This window comes from Equus quagga, chromosome 1 (assembly GCF_021613505.1).
Source record: "Equus quagga isolate Etosha38 chromosome 1, UCLA_HA_Equagga_1.0, whole genome shotgun sequence".
NCBI classification, from domain to species: Eukaryota; Metazoa; Chordata; class Mammalia; order Perissodactyla; family Equidae; genus Equus; species Equus quagga.
The window spans coordinates 98967009-98983640 of NC_060267.1; the positions used below are offsets into that span (position 1 = coordinate 98967009).

At 59.6% G+C, this 16632-nt stretch overlaps 1 protein-coding gene across 9 annotated transcripts in view; it reads right to left on the reverse strand.

Moving 5' to 3' along the window:
• Positions 1-3358: 3358 nt before the first annotated feature.
• The window catches only part of TPRA1 (transmembrane protein adipocyte associated 1), a 14817-nt gene continuing 1543 nt past the window's right edge, over positions 3359-16632 (reverse strand). For 3 of the 9 annotated variants that reach the window (XM_046677742.1, XM_046677752.1, XM_046677761.1), the window contains 10 exons: positions 10046-10187; positions 9768-9900; positions 6980-7066; positions 6812-6884; positions 6623-6702; positions 5979-6089; positions 5763-5823; positions 5486-5588; positions 5271-5351; positions 3359-4014 (listed from right to left, as the gene is read on the reverse strand). In XM_046677742.1, the coding sequence (XP_046533698.1) occupies positions 3771-4014; positions 5271-5351; positions 5486-5588; positions 5763-5823; positions 5979-6089; positions 6623-6702; positions 6812-6884; positions 6980-7066; positions 9768-9900; positions 10046-10170 (1098 nt within the window). In that variant the 5' untranslated portion in view covers positions 10171-10187 and the 3' untranslated portion in view covers positions 3359-3770. The other 6 variants (XM_046677732.1, XM_046677721.1, XM_046677702.1 and 3 more) reach the window with 6 other exon arrangements.

Here is a 16632-nt window from a genome sequence, read left to right on the forward strand (position 1 = left end):
TGGAGACGGCGCCTTTAAGAAGTGATTTAGTTAAAGTGAGGCCATTAGGGTGGCCCTAATCCAATCTCACTGGTGTCCTTACAAGGAGAGAAGATTTGGGCACAGAGAGACCCCAGGGATGTGCACGCACAGAGGGAAGACCACATGAGGACACAGGAAGGCGACGGCCGTCTGCAAGCCGAGGAGAGAGGCCTCGGAAGAAACCAGCCCTGCTGACAGCTTGATCTTGGACTTTTAGCCTCCAAAACTGTGAGAAAATAAATGTCTGTCGTGTAAGCCTGGTCTGTGGTACGTTGTTCTGGCAGCCTGAGCAAACTCACACACCACCAGTCGTGTGTTCACACCGTTAGCACTGACAGCCCAGCGCTCCTGGCCACGGGGACCTTCAGGTCTCAGAGCTCCGCGGTGTCGGCACCACACCTGGGCTGGGAGACCCTTTGCAGTGTGAGAACCCTGGACCCAGAGTCTTCCTCCTCAAACTCACAAGGGTGCCATTTTACCTGGAGCCTGGCCTCACGGGTGCCTGGGTCCCCAGTGCTCAAGGCCACACAGACCTCATTCCTAAGGGAACCCCTACTTGTTTCTTTCCACAGCCCTTTCTGTGCTCTGTAGTCCGAGGCACTTGAGAACAAAGGCAGGAAGAGCTCCACCAGCTGCAGGCTGCCCTGGGCAAGGACAGGACGAAACTCCCACTGTTGAGGGAGGGAGGAGAAGGGTGAAGTTTAGGAAGGAAAGGACAAAAATGGGTATCTGGAAATATTGTCCCGTCTCCCTCAAATGACCCCTTCAGGGTATATTATGATGCCTACAATTCAGTTAGGATTGAGTTTGCTGTAAACAAGATGGCTTATCTCTCATGTAAAGGAAGCTGTCAAGAGCAGTCCTATGCTGGTACAGCGGTGCCATCATCATCAGGGACAGCAATTGCTTTGTCTTTATATTTGACCATCATTGCTGAATAGCTTCCCAAACTCACCTCCTCATCCAAGGCTGCTGGGGATTCAGCTATCACACCTGCATTCCAGGAAGCAGGAAAGAGAAAGGCAGGAGGACAGAAGAGCACATCTCCTAGCTGAGTCAGCTCCCTTTCAGCAGCCTCTGCTGAAAAAGTCTCTCCTGTGTCTGCTAACATCCCACTGGCCAGAACTTAGTCACATGAGTGGCTATGCTGGAGACTGGGAAATACCGCCTTTTATCTGGGTGCTTCACTGACCCGTGAAACATCAGGGTGCAGTTGCTAAGGGAGGAAAGAGTGGATATCTGCTACCACATGTCCCCGATGAGGAAACTCAGGGTCAGAGAGGAGGTGATCTTGCCCAAGGTCCACGGCCCACAAGCAGCAGCTGTGGGGAGTTAGACTAGAACCTGGCCACACGCTTCCAGAACGCCCCACATCCCGGCCTCTCTTTTGCATGGCGTCTGTTCCCACTCAGCCACAGCACACAGACGTCATCCTAGCAGAAGAGATGCCAGCAGGGCCTTTCAGGAAGATGCAGACGTGAACAGTACCCCGCGTCGGCGGGGCCGTGCTCCTAGGAGCTAACACAGACACAGCCTCTTTGAAGGGTACGTTGGTGCAGATTAGCTTCAGCTATAAGAGAAAACGCCAAAGTTGTTCAAACAAGATAGTGTCTCTTTCTTTCCCACATTCAAACAGTCTGAAGGCAGGCAGTCCAGGGCCATCGTGGAGGCACCAGGGTCAGGGATGGGTTCCTGCCAGCTTGCTGCACTGCCACGAGAACCTTCCATTCCCAAGATTACCTGTGATTCAAGATTGCTGCTACAACTCCAGCCACTATAACCACATCCAGTTAGCAGCACAGAACAGAGCCTACCCTCTCTCTGTAAGGGAGTTGCATGCACGCTTACACCCCATTGGCCAGAACTTAGTCACGTGGCCAGAGCCACCTGCAAGAAAGGCTGGGAAGTGCAGCCTTACATTAGCTGTATCCAGCTGAAAACCCGGGATTCTCTGACAATGGAGGGAAAGAGAGCATATATTGGAGGACAGCTATTAGTCTCTGCCCACAGACCAGGGGACTAATTAAGACTAATTAAGACTGTGTGCTCCAGCAATTCCACTTGCGTGAGTTACCAAAAGCATATGTGTAAGGAATTTTGTCACTGCATTGTTTGTTGCAAAATATATTGAACACAAAAGTCCCTCCCAAGGGGACCAGTTAGATAAGTTGCCACGTATCCATAACGTGTGCAGCTGGCAGGGAGGCGGCTCCCCCACCCAACGTGGACCGACCCCAGATCACCCATCATGTGGAGAACACAAGCCATGGAGCATGCATGCTCCCAAACAGGGATGTGACGCGTGCGCGGGTCCTCGCGGTGCTTGTGGCACTGCTGCAGGCTGGGAAACTGCACGTCGAAGTAGCTAAGGCTTGCCTTCCGCTGGACACGCCCTGCACTTCATGAACTTCTTTTTTTGCCATTTACACCTAACACCTGTTTTAAAAACACTTTAAAATCCGAAGAGAAAGCAGCAGGCTCTCACCTCACTCTGCTACCGCCCTGCCCGCCCTGGGTGCGCAGCGACCGCCCGGGCCAGCAGTGGTGCCAAGGTCAGGCTGCACTCGTCTGCCAGCTTGGGGGCAGACATCGAGTCTGGCCCTCTACACTCGCCCTGCGCGATGCCCTGCGGGCTTTCCTTCCATCTAACAGGCGTCTACCAATACCGTGAGTCATGGCAATACCACTTGGGAGAAGCTTGCCAGGACCCCCAGCATGCTGCAGTCCCCTCGAGCGAGTCCAGCTCGCTGGTGGTGTCTTTGCCCTCGACAGCTGTGCCTGCAGACAGCCCTCTGGGCCTGGGCCCCAGGGAGCCTGGCACGTTGGCCCCACAGCCACAAGCTGTTGGTGCTGGTGCCTTGGTGCCTTGGTGCCCTCCGAGAAAGAGGGCTGGAGGGGAGGCGGCACCAGCCCTGACCGCGGCACCCCCCTTTCCTTGTCCTTACAGATCCCTGCGAGACAGGCCTTCTCATCCCCACTTGACAGATGGCGACTCTGGAGCTTCGGGAGGGGAAGCGGCTGCCTAGGATGACAGCATCAGGAGCGGAGAAGGGAAGGGACCCGCAGGTGGGGAGACCACGCTTCTCCTTCCATGTCCATCTCCTCCACTCCAACAGGGGCCCTGGGGCAGTGATGGCTTCCCCAGCAGCCAGGCAGGGCCTGCGCACTGGCCCACGTCCCTCAGTTGAGCAGTGTAAGTGCCCTGAGCTCCCAGGCCGCAGGCCACAGAGGGACCCACTAGCCCTCTGCATGTCACAGCTCCTCACCCCGGTCCTCAGGCTCCTGAGAGGAACCTGCCCCAGTATTCCTGCAGAACCTCCACACTGACACCTTCTGCTTCTTTTCCTTTTTATTAAAAAATAGATCACGAAAATATACACACTTCAGCCCACCCGCCAGAGAGGGCTTTGCAGAGGCCATTGCACCAAGGGGAGGGGGCAGAAGGCTGAGGAGGACCAGACCAGTCCTGGGTGGCCAGGTTTTCCAGAAAGGAAGTGGCCTCGGCCAGCCAGGCATGGCCCTGGGCAATCGAGCCTGGGCCATGCCGCTGAGCAGGGCAGAAGGGGGAGGCTGCCCCCAGCCAGGGCAGAGGTGGCAGAGGGCAGCTGGGGGCCTGGAGAGCAGGACAGGCCTGCTGCCCACACAAGTCCTGTCACTCATTCTCCTCCCCTGGGCACTCTGTGTTCCCTGGCCTTCTCTCTGTCTGCCCTCCACAGGGCCGGCAGGCCTTCCAGCCAGGGTGGCCGCACTCAGGCACTGATGGCCTTCCAACGCTCGCTGTCCGTACTGTTGATGCTGCCAGTGTGGCAGGGCATGGAGGCAATGTCGTCCAGGTAGGCCACCCCACTGGCCGAATCGAACTGTGTGCTGGCAGCCCCTGCTGCCTCCAGGCCCTCCCGCCGGGCCACAGCATAGGGCTGGGGCAGGTGCATGTCCGGCTCCTCTGTCTCGTCCACTTGGCATTTGTAGGAGAAGAGGATCTTGGGCTCCGAGCTATTCGGGAGAACAGAGGGCCAGGGGACCCGCACTGAATAAGTCACGAAAGCCTTCCCTCCTGGGCAGCACGCGGTCAGACGCGGGAGGAAACGCGCCAACAGCTGCCTAACACCACCCGCAAGGTCCCCAGTGCTGGACTCTAGAGCGCCTGCTCTCTCAGAGCACAGTGCAGCGCTCCCAGCTCAGCCGGCTCCCTGAGCAGGGCGAACAGAGGTCACTTCTGAGGCTCAGCGAGGACCTGGCCCAAGATGCTCAGCAAACGTGGGCCGTGACCTCCGCCCCACTTACTACTACCCGCTGTGTGCCTACCCGGCCCCTGCGTCCTCAGGAGAACTCTCTGAGAGGGAAGCATTGCACCCAGTTTACGAAAAGAAGCCTGAGGCCAGGGAGATAAATCAGATCAGGGCAGGGATCCAATGGAGCCCTTCCCACTCCACCTCTGGCCCTGTCCCAGCTCCCCCTGCAGGAGGCAGATCCCCACCCTCCCTCAGACCTGCAGGTGGGGCAGGAGGGCTGGGGTGAGGCAAAATGCCTGTGCTTCCGCCACGGCTGAGGCCGGGGACCAACCCCAGCCCCACATGTCCTTAGATCCCATCTCCCTGACACGCCTTCAACACACAGGTGCACAAGTGCCCCCCACCCAACGCTCAAATACACACTGGACCTCCCCCAAGCCTGCTCCTGCCCCAGGTACCCCCACCACAATACACACTCCCAATGCAAGGTTTGTGTCTACTCTGTGAACTGTTGAGTCTGTGGCTACACAGTGCCTGGCACACAGTAGGTGCTCAATAAATGCTTGCTGACTGAATGAACTAATCTATCCTTCAATGAAAAACAGCAAGTGCAGAGCAATGTGCACAGCCACTCTCTCTGGTGGGGAAAGCATGTATGTCTCTGCGTTATGTATATAGTGTATATACGCATGCATATGTAAATGTGTGTTATACGTCTGTATATGCATGCATACGTGTAGATATGTGTATGTATATACTGTGCACATGTATGTTGTGTGTCTACGAATATGTATATGCGTGTGTATATGAGTATGATATGTATGCGTAAGCAGTCCCCTCTGTCCTGGCATCCAAGCCGGCACCAGGAGCGCCCAGGCACCCCGGGGCACGCGAACGCGCATGCGCAGGAAGCAGAGGGCGCGGGGCTAACTGCAGCACCGGGACCGAGGCATGAGGGGGGGCGGCCCAGAGCCCAGCTGCGACCCCCCTGCCACAAGTGCCCGGGGGGAGACTCACCCGAAGAAGCCCCGGAGGAAGGCCACGTAGATGAGGGGTGCGAAGAAGCTGAAGTAGAGGAACGTGGTGGCATCGACACAGCTGGAGAAGGGGAGGGAGGGCGCGTTGGGGCGCGGTCTCGGCTTGGCCTCCCCCTCCCCGCCCCAACCCGCCAGCCCCGCGCCTGCCCAGCCGGCGGCGACACCCAGTGCCCGGCCCGGCCCCACCCCGCGTACCAGAGCCCCTCGATGATGTTGGCGCAGAGCAGCGCGCTCCCCAGCCCCTGCAGCAGGTTGAGCAGCGCCAGGATGCCCGCATACACGTAGAAGCTCCTCCGCGCTGGGGGGTCAGGGGGGCGTGAGGTCCTCCCCGCACCTCCACCCTTCATCCCCAGTGCGTCACCTGGACCCCTCTGGGGGCCCCCCTCCCTCCCACCCAGGGTTCCCCAGTTCCCGGCCACAGCAGCCCCAACAGACCCCACCCTGCACCCAGCCCTGTGCCCGAGCCCCTCACAAGGCAGGGAGATGCGCTCCTTCAGCGGGGTCTTGGGGAGGATGACCACCAGAGAGTAGACCTGCGGAGACAGGGCGGACTGAGGAGGATGCTGAGGAGCGCCGGGCCCAGAGCGAAGCCCGGGGCCAAGGTGCAGGCCCCTGCCTCGGAGGAGGCTCGCCGCCGCCCCCGCCCCCGCCCCCGCCCCCGCCCCCGCCCCCTCCCCCTCCGCCTCACCAGGAAGAAGAAGCAGGAGCTGACCAGCCAGAACTGGCGGCCCCCGTGCCCGTAGATGTTGAAGTCCTCTGCTGAAAGGTGGGCGTCAGGGTACAGGATCTCCAGCGTCCCCTGCAGGCACGGGCAGGGGAGGGTCTCACAGGCTCCTACCCCCTGGAAAGTCCCCTCCCCAAGCTCTCCACCACACCAAGCCCGCCTCCTCGGTTGGCCCTCTGAGTTCCCTGCCCAGCCTGCTCTCCTGCCATGCCTGGCCCACCGAGCTCCAGCACCCAGAAGGGCCCAGCGGAGGGCGGGGCAGAGCCGGGTGAGGGGCAGCCCTGTCCATCTGAGAAAGGGGCCTCTGGATGCAGGCTCCGCAGACTGCGGACGGGCTCTCCCGTCCTGGGCTGCGTGTGAAACCGCAGCTTCTGGGCCTTCCCCCTTCCCAGCCCCAGCCTATTGCATGAGAATCTGGGGACCCTGGACCCTGCCTTGTTAACAGGCAGCCCGGGTGACTCATTAGGTGCATTTAAAATTTGGGAACGCTGCATGTGACAAACATTCAAACCCTAACCCAGGACCAGGAGGCAGAGGATGCCCAACCATCACTGACCCCTGCCTCCTCCAGGGAGCCCCCAGGGCCGCCCTGCCCCACCCCCTCTTACCTGGGTGACAGAGTAAGCCAAGGACAGCACTGTGGTGATGGCCAGCACCCGCTTGATGCTTGACTTGCTCTCCAGGTGACCTGGAAGAAACGTGCTGGTCAGTCAGCGGGAGCCAGCCAGGTGACTGTGGTGGGGTCGGCCCCCGCCAAGGAGGGGCAGGGAGAGCGTTGGCCCCAGCAGCACACGCACCAAAGGCAAGGCCCAGGATGACCACGCTCAGCTCGATGGCCAACAGGAAGAAGCGGGTAATCTCCCACAGGATCTGGACACAGAGCGGGCACAGCGTCAGCCTAGGGCCCAGGCGCCCGTCTGCCCAGCACCCGGCACCCACCCCCTCGTCGGCTGGCCCAGCCACACCTTATCAGCAACAGTCGCAGCATCCGAGGTGCTGACCGTCATGGACACCACGGCCCGGGCGATGCCCACCAGCGCCACCACGAACACCTGGTGGGTGAGAGAGGGGTTGGGCGGTGGAGCTGGGGACAAAACCTCGGGGAACGGCAGGGACCGCAAACCCACACCCAGCATTTACAGGAGCTTTTGATTCCTCGAGAATGGAGGGATTCAAACAAAGTGAGTCGGACGGGATGCAGGGAGGTGGGGAGACCCTCCACTGCTGGTGACCTCGACCTGGCCCTCCCCTCTCGGGCCTCAGCCTCCTGGCTCCACTGACAGGCTCCAGATGGTTAGTAGGGTGACACAGTACAGCCAGACTGCCTGGGTTCGAATCCCAGCTCTGCTACTTCCTGCCTCTGTGACCTCAGGCAAGGAGCTGCACCTCCGTGCCTCAGTTTCCTCATCTGTGAAATGGGGTAAAAACAGCAGTGGATGTTGGGAAGATCAAAGGGGTAAATAAAGGTAGCAGAGCATGCCTGGCGCCTGGTCATGGCTAGGTACACATGTGCCCTTAGTGTCGTGTTCATGGTCTTCATCCTGAGACGAGGGGACCGGGAAGAGGCCGCAGGGAAGAGGCGCCGAAGGCCCCAGCATGGCTGCGGCACCGGCAGGTTTGCAAAGGTGCGGTGCTCACGCCTGTGGCTTTGGCAGCCCAGGTCCAGCCCCTTCGCTGGCACAGCCCCACTCCTCGCCCCGCTGTCTCCTCCCTCACGGGATTCAGGGGGCTGACCCACCCCTCCTGGCTTCAGGGGCTGGTCTGTGACCCAGGGCTGGCTATTCGGCATACACCATTCCCCTGGTTTGGGGAGGGGGTGGGACCCAAAGGAGTCTACTGAAAGTCACACCCAGGACATCAGGTGCTCACGTTTGATGTTTCATTTGGTGCTCAGAGGAGCGCCGCAAGCTAAAGCAGATCCAACACACATCACGTCGGAGGGCACTGGGGCACAGAAAGACCAGGCCACTGGCCCCAGGTCATTCAGCACAGCTGGGAAAGGAAGCTGAGGAGATGCAAGCCTGGAGCTGCTGGGGCCGCCTGGCTGCCACGAGGGCAGAGACTGTGAGAGACAGGGCCATCTGAGAGACGCTGATGAGGGAGGCAGAGACAGAGTCCCCATGGCATCACGGAGCCCCTGAATCCAGCTGTGCCTGAAGCCCTGGGGCTTGTCAGTTTCTCACTCAGTACCTTCCCTTCAGCTTCTATGAGTGAGTTTCAGTTTGGTTTTCTGACACATAAAAACAAAAGAGCCCAGATTCATATACACTCCATCCTTAGTGTCATGAAAACCATGTCCAAGCCTTGGGGAGGCTGACACCACTCAGCAGGGCAGGCTGCAGAAGCAGCACTGCCACGTGCCTACTGTATGCCAAGCCCCCACTGGACCAGAGCTATGCACACTGTCTCATTTGGTGCTCACAGGAGCACCACAAGCTGAAGCAGATCCAACACATCACATAGGAGGGCATGGGGCACAGAGAGGCCAAGCCACTAGCCCAAGGTCATTCAGCACAGCTGGGGTTCGGAGATGGTGTGCCCGAGTACACTCTTCCCACTGCCTCCTGAGCTCTAGAACAAAGTCTCCAGGAGTCAGAGGGCAACACAGTGCTGTCTCTGCCCTGCCTCCTGCTCTCAGGCATCAGCCCTGGGACCCTTGTCCCTGCCCACTCTCCCGGAAAGGGCATCTGCCTGACATACAGCAGGTACTTAATATCTGCTGAATAAATACACCAACAAGTAAATGGTCAGAGGAGCAGAGAGAGCAGAGAAGAAAGGCGGCCTCAATCCCCACCTCTGCCCATCTCCGCCTCACAGGGGAGCAGGCTCCAGTTGGCCCGCAGCCCCTGGGGCCTCCAACAGTCTCCAGGGTTCCCCATGGCCTCCCTTGCCTCTCCGCCTGCCCACTGCCCACTCCTCTAACAGGGAAGTGCTGAGCCAGGCCACAAGAGGGGGACCAGGGGGCCACTCAGCTCTCAGGTAGTTAAGAAGCAGAGAGGGGAGGACTCCAGTCAGTGAGGCCTGAGCCCTGAAGGAAGGAAGCCGGACAGCGTGCCCCTAGAGCCTGGCCCTGGGGCTGCCTTCTCACCCACAGCCCCGCGACCTTTCCCCAGGCAACACCCACCAGGACCACTGCGTGACGAGAATGCAGGGGCTCCCAACAGACAAGAATGCTGCTCCAAAGAGGTCTGGCAGAATGTGTGGAAGGAAGGACAGATGGACAGATGGATGGATGGAGGCTGCAGTGGGCACGCTTCCCCACCCAACATCCATTCCCCTTCCCTCTAGTAAAGGTGGCCCAATTTTCTTCCAGGGACCACCACCCTCCTCAGTCCATATAGTCTGGCTGCGCTGACTCCACCTTCCCAGCTCCAAACTGCCCCTTTCCCTGCTAGTCACAGTGACTGGCTCAGGAATGAACACAGGATCCAAGGTGGGCCAATCAGAGGGAATTCCAGGTCTACACTGGCACCATCAGGAAAGAGGGACTCTTTGGCTAGAGTTGGCAGGGAGGCAGGATGTTAGCTCAAAGCTCTTCTTGGCTATCTGTGACACCATATGGGGCCACCTCATCTGAGATAAGGCCAGAGGGGAACAGAGATGCAAAGAGAGACAGAGTCCTGATGACACTGGTTAATTCCCTGGATCCAGCCATACCTCAAGCTGGTTTTTTTATTACAGACGTAGTTAATAATTCCCTTTTTTGCTTGGGTTTGGAGTTGGGTTTTCTATCACCAATTGGAGTGAACTCACCAGAATATAGAAGGTGATAAAAATGGGGCTGGAGGTGACACAGATCCTGGCCCGAGCAAATGGAAGCTTCCAGAGCAAGAAGATGAAGAAGAGCACATTGGGGATGAGCAGCAAGAGGTCCCAGTACCGGACCCTAGTAGACAAGTAAAGAAACCAGCTCACTGGTAAGGTTGTGTCTGCACCCCACCCCACCTGTCTCTCATACACACACACACCCACACACCGGGAAAACCTACTCACACACAGCCAGCCTGCCCAACAGGCTGCGGCTGCCTCACCGAGAGGTGCCGATGTCCTCATAGAGCAGCAGCAGACAGCGATGTGGCACGGTGATGTTGGGTGCCAGGGGCGGGGGCAGTGCTGTGCTCCCATTGGCCCAAATCACCTCCTCCAGGGTGTCCATTCCCCCAGCAGCCAGCCCTGGGGGAGAGAGAGCCATGTCAGCAGGGTCTCAGGCTCCCAGGGGAACACAAGAGGGCTGCCTGCTGTGGGCCACTCCCCCACCCGCCAGGCGGGAGGCGACGGGTTGCCCTGCGACACGCGTTGTGACCCAGTCCCTGGGCAGGGGCCATGCCTGTCTCAGGCTCTGTCTCATGACCCCCGAACAATAAAAGCCCCTGCACCCTGTGAGTGAGCCTGTCTGCATGCCACACAGCAGCGCAAGTTCCTCGGGGACCTGGGGGAGAGACGGAGCAGAGGGGCTAGGGGCCAGGGCTCACGTCCCAGCCTGCCCCTTACTTCCCATTATTCTGTGCCTCAGTTTCCCCTACCCCTGGTATGGGGGTAACAATAGGGTCCACCCCATGAGGTCGTGGGGAGCGCTAAGTAAGTGGCGTCAAGCGCCGCTGACAGCCTGCACACGTATTGTCCCTGGGAAGTGCGAGCTGTGGTCCATGCAACGTGTGTGGCCACACAGCTGCCAAGTGCCAGAGCTGGGCACCATGCACAACTGGGATGCACCTCAAGCCCTTCCTCCCACTGCTGCCATCCTGGAAAGGGAGACGCAAATGGAGGGGACAGTCCCCTCTGCCGGGAGGATGCTCGGGAGGATGCACAGGAGTTCTCCAAGTGGAGCCGGGCCAGGAAGAGGAGGTGCTGCAGAGGGAGGTAGGGGAGCTCTGTCTACAAGGGCTGGAGGAGCAGGAGTCGAGGGCTGGGGCCCCGCCGAGCGCTCACGTGCCGATCTGAGAACGAGAGGTCAGGAGTCCAGACTGGAGGCCAGGAGAGCTGGTGGTCTGGGGTCCTGCAGCCACCCTGGACAACCGTGGCAGGCTCCCGGTCACAGGACTCTCGGGGACAGCAGTAGGGACTTCTGCTGGGAGCTCGGGGCCCAGGGCAAGTGAGCCAGGTGCGGCCCAGGGAACCAGCATGTAACAGATGCCAGCGTTTAAAACGATGACTTGAACAGACTGGGCGCTGTAACCCATCTCCACTTCCTGGTACATTCATACCAGCCCCAGGCTGGGAGCAGCTCAAATGCCCACCAGCAGCAGAAGGCACACGGAATGGAAGCCTTCAGGTAAACGGTGGAGCCTCGTGCAGTAAGAAGCAGAATGGCCACCGCTACAGCAGCGATGACAGGACCTCATGGTCTGATGCAGACAGAGCCAGGCACCGGAGCGGACATGTGGTCTGACCCCGCAGAGAGATGCAGGCGAGGGTCATATTTGCGGAGGACGGAGGGCACAGTGTTGGGGGAGGCACACCAGCTCTGGGTGCTTGATCTGGGTGCTGGGTCCTAGGCACTCATTGTGTCAAATGCACGGGGCCATGGACCTAGGATTCTTGCACTTTTCCGTCTGCCTTACAGTTCAGTCAATGTACAAAAATTTAAAAGATGTTCTGTCTCCATGTCAGGGCACAGTCTCCCCTCAGCAGGCACAGACCCGGAGGCCCGCGCCCTGCTGGCAAAAGAATTTGCAGCAATGCCACAGGAACCCGCACTGTGCTGTCAGGAGCACCAGCCCTCAACAACAGCAGGCACAAGACGAGGACGGGACACGACGCAGGGACAGTCTCACTATGTGTCTGAGCCACGAAACACAGCCACCTCTGGCTGAAAGACGTCTCCAAAGGGGGTGGGCCAGGACCTGGGGCTCAGGCCGCTCACTGGCTCTGGTTTCTGTCCTCACTGCAACACGAGGGCTTGCCAACAACCTCCAGGTTGATGGGGAGTATTACAAAGAAACTCTGACACACAGTAGGTCCAAATAAAGAAGCTGGCTCTTCCTCTGTTCCCTCCGATGGGAGAGGCGGCCAGTCCCCCCTCCATTCCCGTGTTCCTCCGCCCGCACAGGCCTGGGAGGGCCCACTGGGAGCCAGGCACAGTCTAGGCACAGGGACACGCCTGTCCTCACAGGGCTGCATCCGAGGAGCAGGGGCCGACAGCCAGCATGAGCCTGGACGCGCACAGCCAACCCCTCCTAGAGCTAAGGGCTGAAGCGAAGAAAACAGTGTGGGGCGAAACAACAGAAACGCAGCAGAGGCTGCTGGAGCCCCAACACTCAGCCTGCCCCTTAGCCCTGCAGCCCGTGGACTCTAGCTCGCACATGGCTTCCCAGAACAATGGCTACTTCCCCAGCTCCCCTGTCCCTGGCTGTGGCCATGACTGAGTTTTATTCAGTTGGACATGAACAGTGAGGTTTGCCAATTTCAGGTGGTGCCATCTCTGTTCCCATTGGCTGGAACATGGATGTGGTGGTGGGAGCAAGAGCACCCACCTTAGACCATGAGACAGAAGCCACTCTGTTATTGAGGAGGTCCTGCGATTGAGGATAACAGTAATAAGAAAGGTGTCTGGGTTCCAGACACGAGGGGGCCCCCATGTGCGTCCCGGACATTTTGAACACTGTCATACAACAGACAGAAATAACCTTCTGTCTTGTTATTTTGGCCTTTGTTGCAACAGCTAAGCCTGAATTCCATGAATATAAAGGGGTGCTGCTTAGGACTGGGTTGTCAGACAAGGTGACATTTGAGCTGAGATCTAAATAACAGCCAGAGCTAGCCTTGGAAAAATCTGGACAGAGCATACCCGGGAAAGAATGGCAAATGCAAAGGCCCTGGGGTAGAGACAGGTTCAAGGGCAAAATGTAGGCAGGTGTGGCTGGAGGTGAGATCAGAAAGGTTGGTGTGCCGGGTCAGACGGGGCTGTGTGGCCACATGCGATATGATTTCAGTCTGAATGCAATGAGAAGGTCTTACGAAGGCAGACAACGGGGTCCCATGTCTACGTGCAGAGGATTGCTCTGGCTGCCATGGAGAACAGACTGAAGTGGGGCAAAAGTGGGGCAGGGAGACAGAGGAGCTCCTGAGCCAGTCCAGACGAGAGGACAGCAGCGTGACTAGTGCCGGAGTGGGCTGGGGTGGAGGGATCTGGGGTGACTTTGGGAGGGGGGCCAAGAAGACCTGCCGAGACACACGCACAGGGAGGGGAGAGAGCGAGGCAGGCTGACGTCGCGGTTTCTGGCCTGAGCACTGGATATTCCGCAGTGGTGAGGCTGGCACCAGTGGCGGCGTCCCCAGCAGACACTGCCCCCTTCTTCCCCACTAACGAGCTGCTATTTTGTTCCAGGACTCGGGCCGGCTGTGGCAGGAGCATCCCTGTGGTGAGGGATGCTGCCCTCCGCGCTGCCCTGAAGGGGCCTTCAGGGCGGGCCCCTCCCCAGCGCCAGAAGCCTCGCATAAGCAGCAGTTTAGAGCTGGGGCGGGAGCAGGACCAGACCCCTCAGCAGGGCACCTGGTGCTCCGCTGTGATAAGGGGCTGCGGGGGCAGGTCCAGGGCTGCCAGCTGGCCTGTGACGCGCGGGACAGTTCCCCAATGACTGCTGGTCCTCCCTGTACCAGCAGGGCCCGCAGAGCAGCTCTGTGAGAGTCAGGGAGGGCAGCCCTTTCTCCTCGGGCAGACCTGCTTTAGGCCGGGTGCCCCGCGGCAGGGGCCTTCCCAGGAAAGCTGCCTCCCTGAGAAAGGGAGGAAGGCTCCTGTGGGCGCCTGTGGTGGCGCTGAGGTGTGACGTCTGAACTGCGGCCATCCTGCAGCCATGTGGACCAGGCCACCTGCCAAGCACAGGCGAGATTAAGTCTCCTCAAGACTTCGGGGGCCCTGAGATACTGACTTGGAAGTGACTGTGAGTTGGAGAGATATTCCACAGCCCCCTCTGCCCCACTCCCCACTCCCCACGGAGCAAACTTCTGGTCCCAGCAACCCAACCCCAGCTCTGGCCTAGGACAGAGCATCAAGCAGCCCCGGTAGGGGCAGGCCAAGCACCCAGCAGCCACAGGAAGCTGAGAGGCCCCAGCGGCAAAGAGAAGCCAATGAGGACGAACAGGGCAGGAGCCAGAGCAGCCGGACAGAGCGCCCAGAGTAGGAGGTGGTCAGAGGGACTTCTCTTGGCTTTCCCTGTCCAGCATCCCATTTTCTTCAGGGGAAACCCCAACTTCCCCAATCTCTGTCCATGAGGTTTAGGTATGGCTGACTGTACCCCTCCACAACGCCAGGTAATGTGCATGTGATCTAAGCCTGGCCAATCAGGATGCTTCGTTGTCCCGGCCAAGGAGAATCAGCCCTGAGCCTTCTGCTATAATTACTTCTACTGCTAAGGGGACTAAGCCAGAACTGTACCACTTTGACTCCACATATGGAGACCCACGTGAGAATAAGGCCAACATGGAGGAACACAGAGCTGGGAGGCAGATGGAAATACATTCTGGAGACAGATCCTCATGTGAGCCCCTGGATCCAGTCATACCTGAAGCCAGTCTTACACTCCTGAACTCTTCAGTTATAAAATCTAACAAATTCCCCTTTCTGCTAAGGCATTTTGAGGCTGATTTCTCTAATTTACCACTGAAAAACTTCTGGCAAACATAGGTTATGGAGTTGGGCAGAACTAGGTTGTGCTTCTGGCTCTGCCAGACACTTGCTGTGTGACCTTGGGTGAGTCATTTCTCCTCTCTGCATGTCACAGGGAGAATAACACCTAACAAGGTTGCTGTCAAGACCAGAGAAGTAAATGTCTACAAAAGGTCACACACACCAAGGGCACTGCTGCTTTTCTTCCCAGAGGAGCTGGGCTGTGAGGGGGAGGGATTTGGTCCACAGGCCCACAGGCCCCTTTCGAAGACCCGCTTGCTATGGAGTCTGAGGGGAGAAGGTCAGTTGCCCCCCCTCTCCCAGTTCCCCTGCTCATTCTGTGACCACAGCAGGGGACACTCTGAGCCCTCCCACCCTGCGAGGGAAGACTTCTGTCCCAACCGTACCGAGCTCAGAGCCGGGCGGCCCCTGCTGAGCCTGTGCCCAGGCTGTATCTCCAGAGCCCAGGCCCCCAGTCGGGGGCTTGTCAGGTGCCCCCTCTGGGTCTGGGCTCCTCCCTGGCGATGACTTGAGTGTTGTTAACATGAAGATTCCAATCCTGCAGGCCTGGGGAGCTGAGAGTCGCGTTTCTAACACACTCCCAGGTGGTGCCACTGCTCTGCTGGTCCCAGAGCCACACTTGAGTTATGAGGCTGTCGACAGGCCAAAATTGCCACCATGTGTCAGAGCTTACAAAATAACTGAAGCAAGACACAGGGCCGAGCGCTTTACCCCATCGCACCCGCCTCTCCCCACTGTACAAAGGACAGGAGAGCCACAGAGGGGTTAAGTCACCGGCTGCATGTTCTCCTCCCTGCAAGAATGAGCTCCTGGCCTTGGGGGCTGGAGCCCAGAGAGCAACAGAGAAGGCAGGGGTCTTCAGGCTCAGGACACAGGATGGTGGGAAAGCTGGTCGATGGCAGGGGAGGAAGGGGTGGAGCCCAGACCAGAGGGAAGGGGACCCGCAGAGGAGTTCCCAGAAGGTGAGTGCCCTGGGCAACACCAGGCCTCTCGGGACCAGCGAAACTGGGACAGACTGTTTCTTCCACCCGGGAGGGGCTCTCCTGACCTCATTAACATTTCAGAGGCAGTTTTCCCACCCACACCTTGGGCCTCCACCACCCACCCTCTCTGCATCTGTGGGACTGACCAACTCCACCCAGGGCTACTGGGGGGGAACCCTGGGAAGACAGCAGCCCTGAGCAGAAGAGAGGCCACACTTCTTCACGGTGCTTCCCAACCCTCGGGGCGGGCTGGGCTTTTAAAGCCTGGGACCACAACAGGAGGCTCCAGAAGACAGAGGCCGCCCGCTTTATCCTTCAGTCTCGGAAATCCCAGAGAGGCCACTCCTAGCAACCTGTCAGCAGCCCAGGTGGAAGCCCCAGGAGGAAACCCCCTGGCCTTCAAGGCCCAACCTGATCTGACCCCTGCCTACTGCTCTGCCTGCTGCCTTCCACTCTGCAGCCCCGGCCTTCTCCCTGTCCCGCAAGCTCCCTCAGGGCCTTGGTGCTTGCTCTTCCCCCAGCCTCGTCCTCGCGCGGGCCACCTCGCCGGAGAAGGCACAGCTCGTCCCCCCGGGCTTTCCCGGCAGCCCCGGCCTCCGTCCGCAGCGGCCCCGGCAGCGCGTTGGCGTGCTTACTGGCTGTCCACGCACCTGCTCACGACCCAAGCCCCCAGGGCAGCGGCCGGCCCACAGGCAGTCCCCCGCGGAACCTCCCGACGTGGGCACGGGGCAGCCAAGCCCTTCTGCGGAGTGGGGCAGGGGTCCGTGCCCGCCGCGGGGCCGGAGGTGCCGGCACTCCCCAACCTCCGTGCGCTGGGCCCGTGGAAGCAGAGCCCCGGGCCACGGAGATGCGCTCACGCGCCGGGGAACCGGGGCCGCGGCGCCGCAGCCGCAGCACGTGCGCCGCCCCTCCCGCCCCTCCCGGCTGCCGAGGCCCCAGCGGCGGCGCGTCCGCGGTCCGGGGCGAGCGGGGGCCCGCGCCCCGCACAGCCCCGCCCCGCCTCCCCGCG